We start from the raw sequence: 18,357 nt of genomic DNA on the forward strand, positions 1-18,357 counted from the left end.
GTGCACGTGTGTATATGTGTGAGTATGTTTGTGTGTGTGTGCACGTGTGTGTGTGTGTATGTGTGTGTGTGTGCATATGTGTATATGTGTATATGCACGTGTGTATTTGTGTGTGTGCGTTTGTGCATGTGTGTGTGTGTGTGTGTGCACATCTGTATATGTGTGTGTGTGTGTGTGGACATGTGTATATGTGTGTGTTTGTGTGTGTGTGCACCTGTGTGTGTGTGTGTGTGTGTGTATGTGCACATGTGTATATGTGTGTGTTTGGGTGTATGTGCGTGTGTGTCTGTGTACACGTGTGTATATGTGTGTGTATGTATGTGTGTGCAGGTTTCTATAGGTGTGTGTATGTATGTGTGTGTGTGAATGTGTGTGTGCATGTGTGTATATGTGTGTGTGCGTGTGTGCATGTGTGTGTGTGTGCACGTGTGTATATGTGTGTGTCTGTGTGTGTGTGGACATGTGTATATGTGTGTGTTTGTGTGTGTGTGTGCACGTGTGTGTGTATGTGCACGTGTGTATATATGTGTGTGTGTATGTGTGTGTGTGTGCACGTGTGTATATGTGTGTGTATGTATGTATATGTGTGTGTGTGTGTGCACGTTTGTATAGGTGTGTGTATGTGTGTGTGTGTGTGTGTGTGTGCACGTTTGTATGTGTGTGTGTGTGCACATGTGTATATGTGTGTATGTTTGTGTGTGTGTGTGTGTGTGCGTGCACATGTGCATATGTGTGAGTATGTTTGTGTGTGTGTGCACGTGTGTGTGTGTGTGTGTGTGTGTGTGTGTGTGTATGCGTGTGTGTGTGTGTGTGTACATGTGAAACCCTCCATGGCTACATGCCTAACATTTCCCTTTAAGTTTGAATGCAATCTTTAGGTAGGCCAGTCCTTGTCATAAATGAGTCTGACCCCCCTTCCCTTCTCTCCTACACCTTAACTTGGCATCACCCAATCGGGGCAGACATCCTCAAGCCATGCTGGGTAAGGTATTTAAGATGGTCACAGGAAGAAGTTGTGTTGTGTTGCGGTTGGTTTCGGAGCTTGTGGAGATGGAGTTTTTCTCTTTTTATTTTGATGGTGGTTCCTTTGTTGTGTGTTTTTAGCTGGTTTCCTTTCATCCTGTGGCGTTGAAACTAGAAGTGGGTAACACTTTGACAAGATCTGTCTTGTCTGTCTCTCTCTCTCTTTTCTGGTATTACCAAATCAATTGTTTAAGGTTTTGTATAATAGTCTTCTGTTCTGTCATTTAGAAGTAGTGCCCCTGCATTCAATAAAGAATGTATGGTTTCAATTCATTAATCTAAGTGACTGCTTTGTATTGAATTCAATTGTTTAATCTTAAAACCTGATAGAGAGCTTGTTTCGACTTGTTGGTAGATTCCACCAGTTTACTGTAGACTGATCTACCAATGAATTCAGCGATTTACTTAATAATTCCCATTTTGAACAACAATTATTAAATTAAATCACATAAAATATGTTTTGTATGTAGGTTAAGTGAGGGAGCATGCAATAACACTTGTTCAGTATTGTACAGTTTTCAGAGTGCTGAACATTTTAACAAGGGCATTGCCTTTTGGAAACACTGGATACAGAAAACAAACATATTTTTAATTAATCCTTGCTTGTCCCACAGTGCGTATATTTGTGAGTTGTGAGTGTGTGTGTGTGTGTGTGTGTGTATGTATGTGTGTGTGTGTGTATGTTTGTATGTGTGTATATGTGTGTGTTTGTGCATGTGTGTGTACGTGTTTGTATGTATGTATGTATGTATGTATGTGTGTGTGTGTGTGTGTGTGTGTGTGTGCGTGTGTACGTGTTCATATTTGTGTGTTTGTATGTGTGCGTGCGTGTGTGGGTGTTTGTGTGAGTTTGTGTGTGTGTGTGTGTGTTCTGTGTGGGCAATTATTTCAACCTGCATTACCATCGATATCCCCATGGGGGCATTGTAGGCTTTGGACAGTTCTAATCGCCTGGCCTGATTATACTTTTGGTGAGCAATTCTGACCCTCATAAAAGCAATTGGTGGAAATGTTTCTATAGCCGCGTTTCCACCGCAGGAACTATACCCCGGAACTAGGAACCTTTTGAGGAACTCAGTGCGTTTCCACCGCAGGAACTAGGGTCTAAATTTAGTTCTGGGGGCTTTGTTTTACCCCCCAAAACGTTCCTGCTCGGGGGGTAGTACTTTCCGAAAGTACAGGAACCTTTTGGGTGGAGCTTGCAGCGCTGAACATTTCTGATTGGTCGAGTACTCGTAGCGTTTGTGTTGTATTTATTTTCCGCCATTACCCGCCATGTTTGAAAATATGCAGCGCAAACCAATTTATTTTCATAATAACTTCAAATCAAACTTGTATGTTATGCGACGCAGTAGCCTACTTTTGGTTATAACCTGTCAACGTCTTGGAATTATAACGTGGGCTCTTCTGTTCTTTTCTTGCTTTAGTATTCGTTTTATAAAATGCTAAGCTTTCGTGCTGGGACAGCATATTACGTAGGCTACCAAAACATTCAAACGGATTAATTCGGTTGCTGAATATTTTATTCCGGATTTTCTTTGTTAGCCCGTTGTAATTGACTCAAAACGTTTGATACAGTTATGTGAGGTATGCGGTAGTTCTGCACGATTAACATTGGTGATACAGTACAAGCAAACTGGAAATCACCTTCCGCACTTTTTATCCGGGTAAAATAACAGGTTAATTCTAGTAATCTTCCCTTTAGCTTTTTCAGACTGCCGTAATTTTACTCAATTTTACTGCCATTTTTCAATTCCACGAAAAGACCAGGAAGACTATGGACTCATTTATGGTGCATGGTTCGCATCTGGAGGGCACACGTCGCTGCTCGGCTAGCAGTAACTTCGAAGGAAAGCAAACGGTGGCTGTACCACTATTAATTTACATTTTCACGCAAGTCCGAGTTTTCGTTCTATTCTTGTCATTTTGCGATTAGCCTATATGGAATTGACGACGAGAAAGTAATAAAACAGCTAATTGTTTACAACGTGTGCATGTTTTCTGCTGTTAATGATGGAGTGGTGATGGACAACAGACTGTCCCTCTCCCAGAACATCACGGCGGTGAGTCGAACGTGCAGGTTCTTCCTGTACAACATCCGGAGAATCCGCCCCTTCCTCACCACCTACGCAACCCAGCTCCTGGTTCAAGCGATGGTCCTGTCCCGCTTGGACTACTGCAACTCGCTACTGGCTGGTCTGCCAGCATCCGCCATCAGACCCCTGCAGCTCATCCAGAATGCTGCAGCGCGTCTGGTCTACAACCTCCCCAGACATTCCCATGTCACCCCCCTGCTCACTGACCTCCACTGGCTGCCTGTTATGGCTCGCATCAAATTTAAGTCCTTGGTGCTTGCATACCAGGCAGCTAAGGGGTCAGCACCAGGGTACATTCAGAGGATCATCAGACCCTACACACCAGCCAGACCTCTCCGTTCTGCCACCTCTGGACGCTTGGCACCTCCCCCTCTTCGCGTCTGCACTTCCCGCTCCCGTCTGCTGTCTGTCCTGGCCCCTCGCTGGTGGAATGACCTCCCCGTGATGGTCAGAACAGCAGAGAATCTCACCACTTTCAAACGCAGACTGAAGACTCATCTCTTCAGGCTGCACCTCTCCCCACCCCTCCCTAGCCTATAGTTCAGCTCATTGTACCTAGCTAGGATAATTTGATTGTTAGTGTATCTGGTAGGATTGTTTTTGTATGATTAGGTGTGATTCCAGTGCTAGTTTGTACTTTGTACTTGGTAGGATTCTTGCTGCTGAACAAGCTTACTCTACAGGGTTGGAGTCCTGATCGATGTGGTCACTTCTGGCACTACGATCCTTACTTCACTCTAGTGTTTCTTTTGCGCCTCTACATCTTGAAACCTATGCACTTGTTGTACGTCGCTCTGGATAAGAGCGTCTGCTAAATGCCTATAATGTAATGTAATGTAATGTAATGAATGTGTTTGAGAGGATATATGAAAATCAATAAATACAAAAGTAACCATATATAGTCATTGTTGGTAACCCGTTGTATATAAGTGGAATAAACCCCTCCGGGCTGTCCCGGTTATTAGAAAATAATGTAGGCTACTTCGGTGGTAGTATGGGGTTACAGAAGAACTCATATGACAGATGGACCGACGACAACGTCAGTGGGCTTTATTTACCTAATCTTCGCGGTACTTTAGACCCCGGTGGAAACGCAGACAACCATTGGCTGAAGGAACCTTTTAGTTCCTGGTAAAGTAGTTCCTGGGACTGAAAGTTCCGGGTAATTTCGGTGGAAACGCGGCTTATTTTAGAGAGCGCAGATAGTGAACAAAATATGGAAAGATAGTCGTGCTCCAGCAGTAAAGGGCTCTAGTAATTCTGTGTTAGCATACTGGTGTACTCTGAGTACTGCCATGGCACTGAATGGTCAGCATCACTCCATGTTAAGTATTTATTTTCTTCAGAGGGCAATGTCTTTCAAGTTGACACTACCCCTTTTCACAAAACGTTACCCCAGTGGTTTGAGGAGAAGAACACTGATATTACCCATATGGCCTTTTCAGTCACATGATCTGAACCCTGTTTACAGTACATATTCTGCAAGGGCACCTGATACAGCTTTCTCCAGTTCCACCAACTAAGTGTGAGTTGACTGACTCTCCTGTGGAAAATTTATGCCATTCTGCCGAATTCCAGACTCTGATAGACTCTGTGCCACAGTGCATACAGACTGTACTGGCCACATGCAATGGCACAGCACCAGCTCACTGTTAAATGACTTTATATTGCTGTTGTAGTGGTGCTATGTTTTGTTTATTATCAATAATTATGCATTGCTTGTTCATTTTTATTCATAATTAAAGGTAGACTTAATCATAAGCATTTATATGGCTTGTTTATTGAACTTGCAGTTCTACAAAGTAACAACATTTCCCTTGAGCTATAAAATAACTTAATATTGGACTGAGATTCTAATATGCCTTCCAGTGCATTGAGGCAGTTTTCATGAGCATGAAAAAAAAATGCCTATGATAAGACTCAAAATAAAATAAACAATTTAAATTATCAAGGCTTTCAAAGCAGACACAAATGACTTAGAGTTTGCTCCAGGCAAACAGGTTAAAAGCAGTAGAAACAGACCGAGAATTCGGTCTGCTGAATTAGAAACTTTAATTTCAGTACAAACAATAAGAATTATTAAACAACATGTAGGTACATATTTGTAAGAATTGATGATTTAACTTTCTCACCACTGGTGAAAATGTCAATGATAGTCAGATGAATAATTTGCAACATTATTGCAAAATTATTATTCACAGATTTGAAACAATTATTTTTGCTCTTTGGTCTTTGTGTTTCATCCAAAAACACATATTTGGTCACATGTATAAATTTAGAAATACTTAATATTGCCATGAATCAGACATGTGGTAGTATGTGAGAAAAAAGTTCATTCACATATTATGGTGCATTGTTTTTGTGACCAACCAGAGAGCCTGATGGTTGTGACAGGCAATGTCCACTGTTAAATCACAGTGATATATAATTGTGCAAAACATACGTATGTGGTAATGTGTCACTGTACCTTTCAAAGTGACACACAACAAAATCTTGACTCTAAGTTCTATGTTCTGAAACATTGGTAACCAACCCTGTTTCTGGAGATCAAACAGGTTTTCATTCCAATCCTAATTTGGCACACTTGACTCTACTAATAAGCAGCTGAACAAGACCTCTAGCTGTTGAATGAGGTGTGCTTTACTAGGGTGGTAGTGAAGACCTACAGGCCGGTAGAGTTGGTTACCACTGTTCTGAAATAGCCTTGAGCATGAGTCTAAGTATTCCCATTTCACATCATTTTAACTCTCTGTTACGGGTATGCTATTCTGACTTTTGGTTTCAGGCTATCGGCTAACTATCCAAAGTTCAGTGTTCAAAGCTGCCCTGTGCCCAATACCCTAAAAATACTAGTTTTCAGTTAGATTTGAGGAGGCAGATAGGGCATTACTGGTCGGTTTGTGGTACGTTCCCTCTTACCCATTCCCCACTCACTTCCCTCATCATTCATCCTGTTACAGTCTGACTCAGATTGTAACACCTCCGAAGACCTGGTTAACAGAGCGTGGGTAGCCCATGTCTGATTGTCGATGGTCTGGGCTTTTACATCCAGCCTGTAGATGGCAGTGCATGACAGCGATTGCGAACAGGTTGCAGGGATAAGACCGGACCTGGGTCAAATACATATTTCAAGTATTTTAATTAGTAATTTTTTTTAAAATTATTTGAAAAACACCATTTACAAAAACTGAGTATTTAAATAACAAATTGTATTTGAAAATCATTTAAGAAGCATTTGCATGCATTTGCAATTACTTTCAAATATTACATTTCAAATATTACTTTCTTTAAAAAAAGTAGGCCAGTGATGCAGCATGTGCAATTGCACCAAGCTGTTGAAAGATCTAAAAAGCACTGAATATGTGAAACCTATCAGCTCTGACAGCTGAGCATGTTGTCTAATTAGAGGACAGTATTTTGATGAGAACGCGTCTGGTGGCTGCTGACCTGTCCCAGTCCAGTTGTGTCATTTTCCATTGTTAATTGGTAGTGAATATGTACGGCTCAACCACTCCTATGCACACCACTTTTAGGTTTGGTTTCCGTCTCTGCAACCACCATCCATTCCATTGACTGCATGTCTGGTTGGGGTATATAAAGCCAGCTGGCTGTATTGGCAAATTGACAACAGGTGTAAGGCTGGGTCAGTATTTTTGAAATCATCACATCTGAATATTTTACATGTTATAATTGCAATTCTTAAAGCTAAATATTTCCGACAGTATAATATTCTGTATTGGCTACTGAATATAGTACACTTACATAAATACATCCTGGTTTTAATGACAATTTTGATATTATTATATTTGATTTTTATTTTATCAAATTATTTGGTATGTATTTTACATATTTTTAAATTGTATTGTGTGTTTTAATGTGTTTTAAAAGCCTCCAAATACTATTTGAAAAAGTATTTGGTTTCACAGGAAAGTATTTATTCAAAGATATGTATTTTTAAATTCTATTTCTGAAAGTATTTGGTTTTCCATTAAAATAATTTAACTAAGTCAAATACAAAGTATTTCATATGTAAATGTATTTTAAAATACTTCAAATATGTATTTACATACATGTGCAAATATTAATACAAATACGTATTTGTATTTGACCCAGGTCTGGGTAGGACACGTACAGGTCATACACTATCAATGGCTGCTGTGTGCATGATCATATAACCAGAGCTAACACATCACTGCCTCTGGCAGACATCTCCTCTTGCACTCATGAAACCAGTGTGTGTATTTTTTTTATAGATTTAGAAGGACAAAACTGTAAACATGACGCATATCCTTGTGAGAGACAGGGTTTATTTCTGCAGATAGAGTCTGGCACTTACACACAGCAAAGAGCACAAATATGAACTGAAGAGCAGGGGCGCTGCCCTCTTCTTATAACTGAAAGTAAAAGTACATGATTGGTTTTGCTCAAACATGCGCAATTCTAAATCTGACTGGTAATTGGTTAATACATAAGTATATACTGAAATATAACAGTAAATGATTGGCTATGTCTAGCATATCATGAACACTGAATAAGCACACAAGAACCTAACATTAACCCACATTCTTTTGGTCTTGAAAAAATACTCTAAATGAGGAGCCAGCATTTAGTCTTCATGTAAAATAAGTTTTGAGAGTCCAAAGGAACATGGCGTCAGATGCGGTCCCTCCCTGGTATGGCAAGGGGGAGGATGAAGGGCCCAGCTCACCCATCTGGAGTCCTGGGAATGTATAAGAGAGAAAAACACACACACACACACACACATGCGCGCGCACACACACACACACACAAACACATGTACACACACACACACACACGTACACACGCACACACACGCGCACACATAAACACACACAAACACACACACGCGCACACACACACATGTACACGTGCACACGCGCACACGCGCACACATAAACACACGCACACACGCACTCACACACACGCACACACAAACACATACACTCACACACGCACACACACACGCACGCACAAACACGCACACACACACACAAACACACACACATACACACACGCACGCACACATGCACACACACACATGCATACATGTAATCACACACATGCACACACACACACACGCACGCACACACGCGCACACGCACACACACATGCACGCACACACACACACACACGTACACACACACACACGCACACACACACACACATGCGCACACACGTACACACACACACGCTCACACCCACACACACATGCACACGTACACACATGCACACACATACACACAAACACACACATGCACATGTACATACACGCACACACACACAGACACATGCACATGTACACACACAAGCACACATGCACACACACACATGCATACATGTAATCACGCACACACATACACACAAAAACGCACACACACACGTACACACACGCACATGAATACACACACACACAAACACACATGCACACACACACAATCACATGCACATTTACACACACGCACGTACACACACGTACACATGTACACACACGTATACACACACATACACGCGTACACACACACATGCATACATGCACGCATGCACTCACACGCAGATGCAGACAAGACAAATTATGGAAATTGTGGTAACACTATTTGCATTCCTAAAGCCTTTATAAACCTTCATATGACTGCTGTGAGCATATTAACTGAGTTTTAAAAGTTTGAGGCTTTGTAGGAAGTGGCCCACATGACAGTTGCTGTGTTGCTGTTTTTATTTTTAGAAAAAGAAATCGTCTAGCTATGGCCAACCACAGTCTCCTTGAAAAGTCTGTTGCTCAAGATGTTTGCCTCTTGTCAGTTAAATAAATGAATGTGTAGTAGTTTTATAGCATTTAGATTTATCTACTTATTAAATTAAGTTTTAGGATTTGACCTCACTTTGTCATTTTCTTTATGTCACTCCGAACCATCACTTTACCATGCAAGCTGTTCACGCTACAATGGTATCAAAGGAAACAACATTTATACATTGAGTGACTTGGTATTCACAATACATCATCCATCCAAGAAGCAGTCTGAAGAAGGGACTCCTCCAAACAGTAGAGACAGGTCTCCTGCAAACGAGCCATAACTTCATGCTTCTTTAGTCTAAACTCCCCTGCAATGAAGCCATGGAGAATAATGCTATTGCCAAAAAGAGGAAGTAGTCATGAGTTTTCATGCTTAAAAAATAGACAACTGCTCTCAGACAAATATCGACTTACGTTTGACCTTGGATGCAAAAACAGGCCAGCGATGGATTGGTGTCCTGTCCAGGGTGCATTCCTGCCCCGGGCCCAGTGCATTCTGGGATAGGCTTCGGCCCCCCTGTGACCCTGACCAGGAATAAGCAGGTTAGATAATGGATGGATGAAAGGATAGATGGATGATGGATGGATGGATGCAAACAGTAGCCACACAGAAAAACTCTGGCGGAAATGGCGAGAGTGGGCAGCGGGGATGAAGGCGCCCTATCAGGGAGGAAATACCAGGCAACCAATAAGAACGAGGCACTTTTCCTCAGGAGAGACAGACTCTCTGACAGAGACACGCTCTGTCATGTCAGCATGTTCATGTGCAGCAGTCATAAATGGAGAGAGCTTTGTTTGGGGTCATCCTTCTGTGCTGCTGGTTACGTTGATGTTCAAATTTATCACAGATTTGAAGAAACATTTGTTGAATTATTTTGAGGGTCCGTTGCTGACGTTGATGTATAATCTTATGTTATTTTTATTGTGTCACCCTGGTCATGACAGTATCATTTTCCTGTAGTAACCTTTTCAAATAATCTGCATTGTTTAACGCTCAACTTATTTTTGCATTTTTTGTTTTGTGATTATGGTTTACTTACGGAGGATTCTTTGCTATTGCTGTTCCTTCTTGTTTTTCTGTAGACCTCCAATTCTCATTTTCTGGTTTTCCTACTGTGGATGCAGGAATTGATTTTACTGGAGTCTTGGATGTGGTTGACATTTCAGAATGGTCTATATATATTTTTTAAACAAAATTATATGCATGAAAAAGTTTCAATGATTTGCAAAAAAATGAACTTTAAGATTTGTGGTTCTTAAAGTATCATAATCAGTAATACATGAAATTAGATATATTACATTACATTACATTACAGGCATTTGGCAGACGCTCTTATCCAGAGCGACAAACAACAAAGTGTATAACCATAACCAGGAACAAGTATGACGAAACCCCTAGAGAGAAGTACCGGTCCAAGTGCAGGGAACAACCGTATAGTTCAACTTGGACCCCGAAGGTTAAACTGATTAACACTAACAACGAGAACGGCAACAACGCAGTCTATGGAAAAAATACAAGTAGTAGTTAAGACAGTTAATACACCTAAGTCATATATTTCAACAGATTTCACTTAAAGCATCCTTCCAGATACCCATGATGCAGTGTGAGCACCCTTACCTGCTTCAACATTCAGGTGCACCGGAACCCGATTGCCACTGAGGGAGGAATGTCCCTTCACTCCACAATAGTACACGCCAGTGTCCTGTGCTGTGAGGTTACTGATGATGATCAGGAACTGTCTGTTGGAACGGTCATCTATGATCTGGGTTCTATTTTCTCTCTCTTTATTTTCAGTGTTCACCACAGGGCTGCATCCGTCCTCACCAGCTTTTTTACACCAGTATTTAACACTATCGGTGTAATCTGCAGAATACTGACATCTGATTGTTTCACTGCTGGATGCTTGCCCAATTACATTCATAGGCCCCCAGAGATCTGGTATGGTCGCACCTAGAGGAATGTAGAAGGTTTATGGAAAGAAAAACACTTGATTACCATAGTGAAAATAAATTAGCTCCGTTATTTATAATCTGAAATGCTTCTTTAGAACGGCTGTTTTTTCCCTCATGTTGTGAACCAGTCCCATACAGTAAAATGTCCAGTGTTAATTATACTCTAATAGAGCACATAATGAGTCCAACAGGGACCGTATGCACTCTGCCAGGGCTGATTTAACACAGTTTAATGTGCCCATCACCTGAAACATATTACTCAGTATTGGAGTATTTATCTGATTCATATCCATATACATGTTTTCTCACTTATCTCTATTTGCTAATGATATTTTGGTTTGGATTTCTTGACAATATGAACAACTCAAAAGTAATTTCCTGTCATAATTAGCACTATGACAGGGATTCATGAAAAATACCTTTTTTGACACTGATGTACACTGGTGGACTCATTTCGTCGAACCATCTTGGTATTGATATTCCACACTGATACCATCCATTGTCCTCCTCTCTCAGATCCTTCATCGTTACAGAGAACACTCTCTCTGTTTGATTATCTCTAATCGACATTCTTTCGTCTTTGGTGGTGCCGTCAGTCTTCACTAAATCGCTACAAGGCCCAAATGTATTTTCTTTGCACCAGTATTTCTCATTCTTATCATGATCTGTATATCTACAGGGGACAGTCACGCTGTGACCCACCAAGACCCTCACCTCCCCTGGACCCCAGACAACAGCAGAGTAGGCTCCTAAAAAAGCACAGAATAAATGTTTTATGATGATGCTTAAGTGTAGTGTAGCCATTTGATCACTATAGTAAGGCTCCTCAGTACAATGGCACAGAAAAACATTTCAGATTAATGCTTCACCATAGACACTATGCACATATGTTATAACAACATTAATTTACATGTTATGAATGTGTTCTCCATGAATTATGCTCAACCCAGTAATTGCATATTTCAGCTTATATCTTGCACATTGCTTAACAAAGCTGTTACAGAACATTTACAGTTTATATAAACACATGTATAAGAGCTTACCATGTACATAGTTACACCATAGACAATCGTAAACAAAACCCATATTATGTTAACCACGTTCTCTTTAAGTTTCCACATTTCTGCTCAGCATTCATTGCGTGGATAAAACTCAGTGCTGATTTAAACCCTGGTACAGCGGAAACTAACACTATTCAGTCCACCACGCTCCTGTCCTATAATAATGGATCGCATCAGCCAATCAGAATGAGAGTAAAACAGAGATGTCTGTGTTTACCTGAGAGGAAGGAGAGGACCAAAGCCAGCCTCATTGCTGCTGGATCTGAAGGCGACGCTTCTGTTTTGGAGTGTGTATCTGAGAGGAACACAAACGGTCTGTGTCCTTCCTGTTCTTAGCTGGGTCTGTGCTGTCATGACCCGAGTGAAGGGAAGGAAATGCAACTGTGGCAAGGGCGTGAGTGCAGGTTTAAGTTCAAGCTTGCACAAGAGTCCTGGGAGTCTGGTGCTTTTATTCACCATGTTAACTCTTTTAACTACAGCCTTGACCTGCTCATATGCAACATTTAGCTACTGTGTATGTATAATACAGCATACACCATTTTAACTATACCATTTTTTGCTGTAATAATTTCCAAATATGATGGCAGACCCTAATTATAATTGTTCAATTTTCTGGATTTTCTCAAACAACCAAAGATATTATCACACTGTCAGTTCTCTGATGATTCATTTGAGCTGGTGTTATCATGTGGCTATATTTGTGGTGTATGTACGTGTGTGTGTGTGTGTTTTGTGTGTGTCTGTGTGTGTGATTTGTTGTGACTCTGAGTTTGGTGTACAATTAGGCGTTACTCTTGCGAGCAGTAAGCTGGAACTTGCGGTGGAAATGGGGACGCATTTGGTACATTTGGTTCTTTGTGACCTACCGAACGAATTCATTATGTAGTAATGCACAACATTCTGTTCATGTGTATAACTCTCATGTAGTTTAAGGAGCAATTAAGATGACAGACACTGTTCCTTTCAAGTGTTCCCTTACGACTTTCTTCACAGTATGTTAACTTAATGTTGTTACAGAGATAGGGAAAAAATGCAAATTATCCAAAAAATTCTTAAGACTCTAGTTCAGTAGAATGTTATCATGTTGCATGTTTTTGGTTTAAGTAGAATTTAATAGGGTAGAGGATTTCAAAGTGTGAGGCAGGCCTCCTCAGGGGGGCGCCAGAGAGCTCCAGGGAGGCACAGAGAAGGGAGGGTGAAAACACACAGCAGACTCACTCACATGATTTAACTAATGAACAGGCAATACAGAAAAGGTGCTAAAACAAGAAATAAACTGACACATTACTGTGAAAATGAAATCACAAGTTGTTTTGAGAGACTCTCAATTTTGAACTGTCTGTCCCCTTTGGACTAGCCTACTGTTAGGAAAATCTAGAGGTCACAAGGAGTACAAATTGTATTTAGTTTTTTGTTTAGCTGAGAAACTATGTTTTAAAGCCCAAAAAAATTGATTAGGTATTTAGCTAGTAGGCTAACCCATTGTAATGTTATAACTTGGCCTGTTCTAATGTTACTACGTCAGTCTGCAGTCTCCAAGGAACCATCTGCAGGCGAGCTAGCTAAGCAACATGGAGAGGTTTTTTAGAGCAGAGGCACCACAGCTTCAAAGCACCGGCACCAAACCAAGTATGATGGCCAGTTAACCTATTTGGGATTTACTTGGACAGGATCGAGTGCACCTCAGTGTGATTTGCAAAGATGTGCTGACAAATTACAGCATGTGACCAGCAAAACTTCACTGAAATTTAGAAACTAGGCATGGCTAGCTAGCAGCTAAACCCCTGGAGTTAATTAAATGGAAACGAGAGGCATTTTGAAGACAGCAGATGTTTAGCAATGTAAAGAGCATGAGGTGGGGATTTCTGCGTGTATGTGTGTGTGTGTGTTCATCTGTATATGTGTGTGTGTGTATGTGTGTGTGTGTGTGTGTGTGTGCGTGTGTGTGTGTGTGAGTGTGTGAACATCTGTGTGTGTGTTTTGTGTGTGCGTGTGCTTGTGTGTGTGAACATCTGTGTGTGTGTTTTGTGTGTGCGTGTGCTTGTGTGTGTGTGTGTTGCGCTACATCTGTTTGTGCATGCTGGTGTGTGTGGTGAACGTTACTCAATCCCAGTGGTTTGAGGAGAAGAACACTGATATTACCCATATGGCCTTTTCAGTCACATGATCTGAATCATGTTTAATATTTACAGTATATATTCTGCAATGGCACCTGATACAGCTTTCTCCAGTTCCACCAACTAAGTGTGAGTTGATTGACTTTCCTGTGGAAAAGTGATGTCATTCTGCAGAATTCCAGACTCTGATAGACTCTATGCCACAGTGCATACAGACTGTACTGACCACATGCAATGGCACAGCACCAGCACACTATTAAATGACTTTATATTGCTGTTGTAGTGGTGCTATGGTTTGTTTATTATCAATCATTATTAATAATTAATAATAATTATGCATTTCCTGTTTTTCATTTTTATTCATAATTAAAGGTAGTGTTACCTCCCCAGCCTCTGCTTGCCTGGGTAGTGCAGGTGGAGGTAATACCTAATTGCTTAATTGCTTGATTGCCTCCACCTGCCTGTGGCCCAATATAAGCCCTGCAGTATGAGGCTGGGGAGATCTTCTTTGGGGTTTCTTTTGTGTGTGGTAGGTTTTTATGAAGACTCTTTTATTTTGTGAACTTTGTGGGTTTTTGTTTGTTTTAGTTTGTGTTTTAGATTGATGCATGTCTGAGTTTGTGTTTTTAGATCAGTTTCTGTCTGTTTTTGGTGCATTTGGACTTTGTTTGGACCCTTCGACCGGCCAGAGTAGATATAATCACAGCAGTCACAGTAGGTATTTAAATGGCTTGTTTATTGAACTTGCAGTTCTGCAAAGTGACAACATTTCCCTTGAGCTATAAAATAACTTAATATTGGACTGAGATTCTAATGTGCCTTCCAGTGCATTGAGGCAGTTTTCATTTCATGAGCAAACAAGAAAAAATGCTTATGATAAGACTCAAATAAAATAAAATAAACAATTTAAATAATCAAGGCTTTCAAAGCAGACACAAATGACTTAGAGTTTGCTCCAGGCAAACAGGTTAAAAGCAGTAGAAACAGACCGAGAATTCGGTCTGCTGAATTAGAAACTTTAATTTCAGTACAAACAATAAGAATTATTAAACAACATGTAGGTACATATTTGTAAGAATTGATGATTTAACTTTCTCACCACTGGTGAAAATGTCAATGATAGTCAGATGAATAATTTGCAACATTATTGCAAAATTGTTATTCACAGAATTGAATTTTTTTTCTTTGGTCTTTGCGTTTCATCCAAAAACACATATTTGGTCACATGTATAAATTAAGAAATACTTAATATTGCCATGAATCAGACATGTGGTAGTATGTGAGAAAAAAGTTAATTCACATATTATGGTGCATTGTTTTTGTGACCAACCAGAGAGCCTGATGGTTGTGACAGGCAATGTCCACTGTTAAATCACAGTGATATATAATTGTGCAAAACATACGTATGTGGTAATGTGTCACTGTACCTTTCAAAGTGACACACAACAAAATCTTGACTTTAAAAGAACAGATAAAAAACTATTTTATTTCAAGTGCTATGTTCTGAAACATTGGTAACCAACCCTGTTTCTGGAGATCAAACAGGTTTTCATTCCAACCCTAATTTGGCACACTACTGATAAGCAGCTGAACAAGACCTCTAGCTGTTGAAAGAGGTGTGCTTTGCTAGAGTGGGAGTGAAAACCTACAGGACGCAGGGTTGGTTACTACTGTTCTGAAATAGTTTTGAGCATGAGGCCAAATATTCCCATTTCATATCATCGAAGACGATGATTCAAACCTCAGGAATTGCAGGTGCAACGTGTCATTCTCAAACTGTCTCGTCAGGCTTTTCAGCTGATACGACACAGTTAAGTCCCACAGGGGTAACAAAATGCTCAACGCCAGTTAATTATTCTGAAGAGATCTGCAAAGGGGGGAGTCGTCCTCACCAATGGCGGCGGGAGGGGACAGAACACTTCAGAACGTCATACTTGATGTAGCCAACCTGGTCCACCTGCTTTCGGGAGTTCATCCTCCAATAGAAACTTTCGCGGCAGAAGTAGGTGTGTCCTGCAGAGACACACAGCAGACCATTAAATGGTTAATCGTACACTACTTACCCATACTCTCCCTCTATAATCTATGACCTTTTCTGTGTACACATTATGTGCACCATATCTGCCAAAGAAGTCACTTGAAACTTAACTCTGCAAATGGCATTAAATAGGTAAATATTTCTGCAGATCCCTCAGAATTTTAAACATAAAATGTTACTAACTGAGCCATATGCAATAGAAGATTTTTGTTTCTGAATATTGGTGAAAACAGATGTTTATGATTATCACCAGTATTCTGCTGGAATTTTACCACAGCGTAGGTGATGGTGAATAGTTTTCTGCTCCTATAATTCAATTGTGGACTTGAATACTCACCTTTGTACAGGAAGACATCGTGAGCATCGATGGGTACATCTCCAAAGTCCTGGTCTACATCGCGTGGGTAGCCCTCGTCGATGGTCTGGGTTTTTACGTCCAGCCTGTAGATGGCAGTGCGTGACAACGATTGAGAACAGGTTGCAGAGATAAGACACATACAGGTCCTGCAGTATTACACAAAAGCTCTGTCTGTTCCAGCTCTCGTCATTATTTTGGTTAGTTAATTAAAGATTTTTTATTTTTTTTGGTTGATTGATTTAGTTTGTCTAAAATGGGACTTTCATTCAATCCATCCAACTGTATGCAGTCCCAGACCACCCAGCACACCGGGAGCTGATAACGGTTCCTCTGTGTGTAATCATACACTATCAAAGGATTTTACACAAGCTTTCCCTGTGGAGACCCTGTGTAAAGACGCCATTCTTCTGTTCCAAAGTCACGCGGATTGAGCCTTGCCACTGCTCACTGTGAAACTCAACAATGTGTGCTGCTGTGGAAAGGAGTGTAGGCTAACTGATTTTAATGAGGCTAGAAAGGGACCCACACACTTCACTGGATCCCACTCCACATCAACATTTAGAGAACGCAGCACTCAGACTGTGTCAGTAGTAAACCTTAGCACCACAGTTCCCAGAGAACACTGCACTCAGACTGTGTCAGTTAGTAAACCTTGCGTGCCAGAGTACGCAGCACTCAGACTGTGTCAGTAGTAAACTTTAGCAGTGCAAAGAGAACGCAGCACTCAGACTGTGTCAGTAGTAAACCTTAGCACCACAGTGCCCAGAGAATGCTGCACTCAGACTGTGTCAGTAGTAAACCTTAGCAGCACAGTGCCCAGAGAACGCTGCACTCAGACTGTGTCAGTAGTAAACCTTAGCACCACAGTGCCCAGAGAACGCAGCACTCAGACTGTGTCGGTTGTAAACCTTAGCAGCACAGCATCCACAGAACGGTGCACTCAGACTGTGTCAGTAGTATACTTTAGCAGTGTCCAGGTAATGCTGCACTCAGACTGTGTCAGTAGCAGACCTGGGTCAAATACGTATTTGTTTTTGATTCAAATACTTTTCTGTGCTCTACTGATCATGCCTTGGGTAATTGAGTCTACCAATATGACCTGAAGGTGGGGTTTGCACTTTTTGAGAGTATTTAATTGGTTCCAATGCACCAGACAAGATAAGTAAAGTATAGAAAAGTATTTGAATCCAAAATAAAAACCTATTTGACCCAGGTCTGGTCAGTAGTAAGGCTTAGCAGTGCTGCTGCTCTGTGGCTCCTCACCTCCAGTATTTCTCCCCGCTGAAGAGCAGGGCCTTGCCCTTGCCCCTCTCCAGGGCTCCCTCCACACGCTCCAGGCTGCCAGGCAGGCCCAGCTTCTCCAGGCTGTGGGGCTCCAGCATGCTGCTCCCAGTGTACACCCTCACCTGGCGCCCTGCAGGGGGCAGCAGAGTCAGCCTAAACCGCACACAAGCAGGCACTCTCCCCAGGATAGCGCTCAGTAACACGTTACAGTAAGCTCACACTGGCATTAACTAACGCAGTTGTACAAAGAGTACAAACTGCTGAAAATGTATTCTGCACTGCTTTGGTAATGTATTTGTACATCATGAATTCATGTTAACAGCTACGTTAGTTAATGCCAATTCATGAGACCTTATTGTAAAGAGTTACCCAACACAATCACCCCATGTCTGTGTGAAGGGTGTGCTGTTGCACTGTGTCCTTAGCAGACCTGTGTCCAATATGATTTTTTATAACTCTTTACATGCTGGTAAAATTTGAAAACACTCCTGCAGATCCATGAGAATTCTCAGTGAAACGTGCAATTAATTAAAACATTAAGCAATATGAAAAGATTTTGTTTCTGAATGTTGGTGAAAATAGATGTTCCTGTATAAACTGTTCACAATCTGCTGG

General features: G+C 41.1%; 2 protein-coding genes across 3 annotated transcripts in view; both read right to left on the bottom strand.

The window, feature by feature from the left end:
• Nucleotides 1–18,357, bottom strand: part of LOC135234929 (matrix metalloproteinase-9-like) — a 44,784-nt gene that overhangs the window by 20,461 nt on the left and 5,966 nt on the right. Inside the window, exons 5-7 of one of the 2 annotated variants that reach the window (XM_064300066.1) lie at nt 17,722–17,872; nt 16,438–16,541; nt 14,780–16,075 (exon numbers count right to left, since the gene is read on the bottom strand). The exons of the other annotated variant lie outside the window; for it this stretch is intronic. Coding sequence (XP_064156136.1) covers nt 15,951–16,075; nt 16,438–16,541; nt 17,722–17,872 — 380 coding nt within the window. The 3' untranslated portion in view covers nt 14,780–15,950. Of the gene's footprint in view, nt 1–14,779; nt 16,076–16,437; nt 16,542–17,721; nt 17,873–18,357 lie in introns of those variants that run through there. 2 annotated transcript variants of the gene reach the window in all.
• The window catches only part of LOC135234926 (polymeric immunoglobulin receptor-like), a 109,536-nt gene that overhangs the window by 11,349 nt on the left and 79,830 nt on the right, over nt 1–18,357 (bottom strand). The gene's annotated exons all lie outside the window — the stretch shown is intronic.

Source organism: Anguilla rostrata, chromosome 11, assembly GCF_018555375.3.
Source record: "Anguilla rostrata isolate EN2019 chromosome 11, ASM1855537v3, whole genome shotgun sequence".
NCBI lineage: Eukaryota > Metazoa > Chordata > Actinopteri > Anguilliformes > Anguillidae > Anguilla > Anguilla rostrata.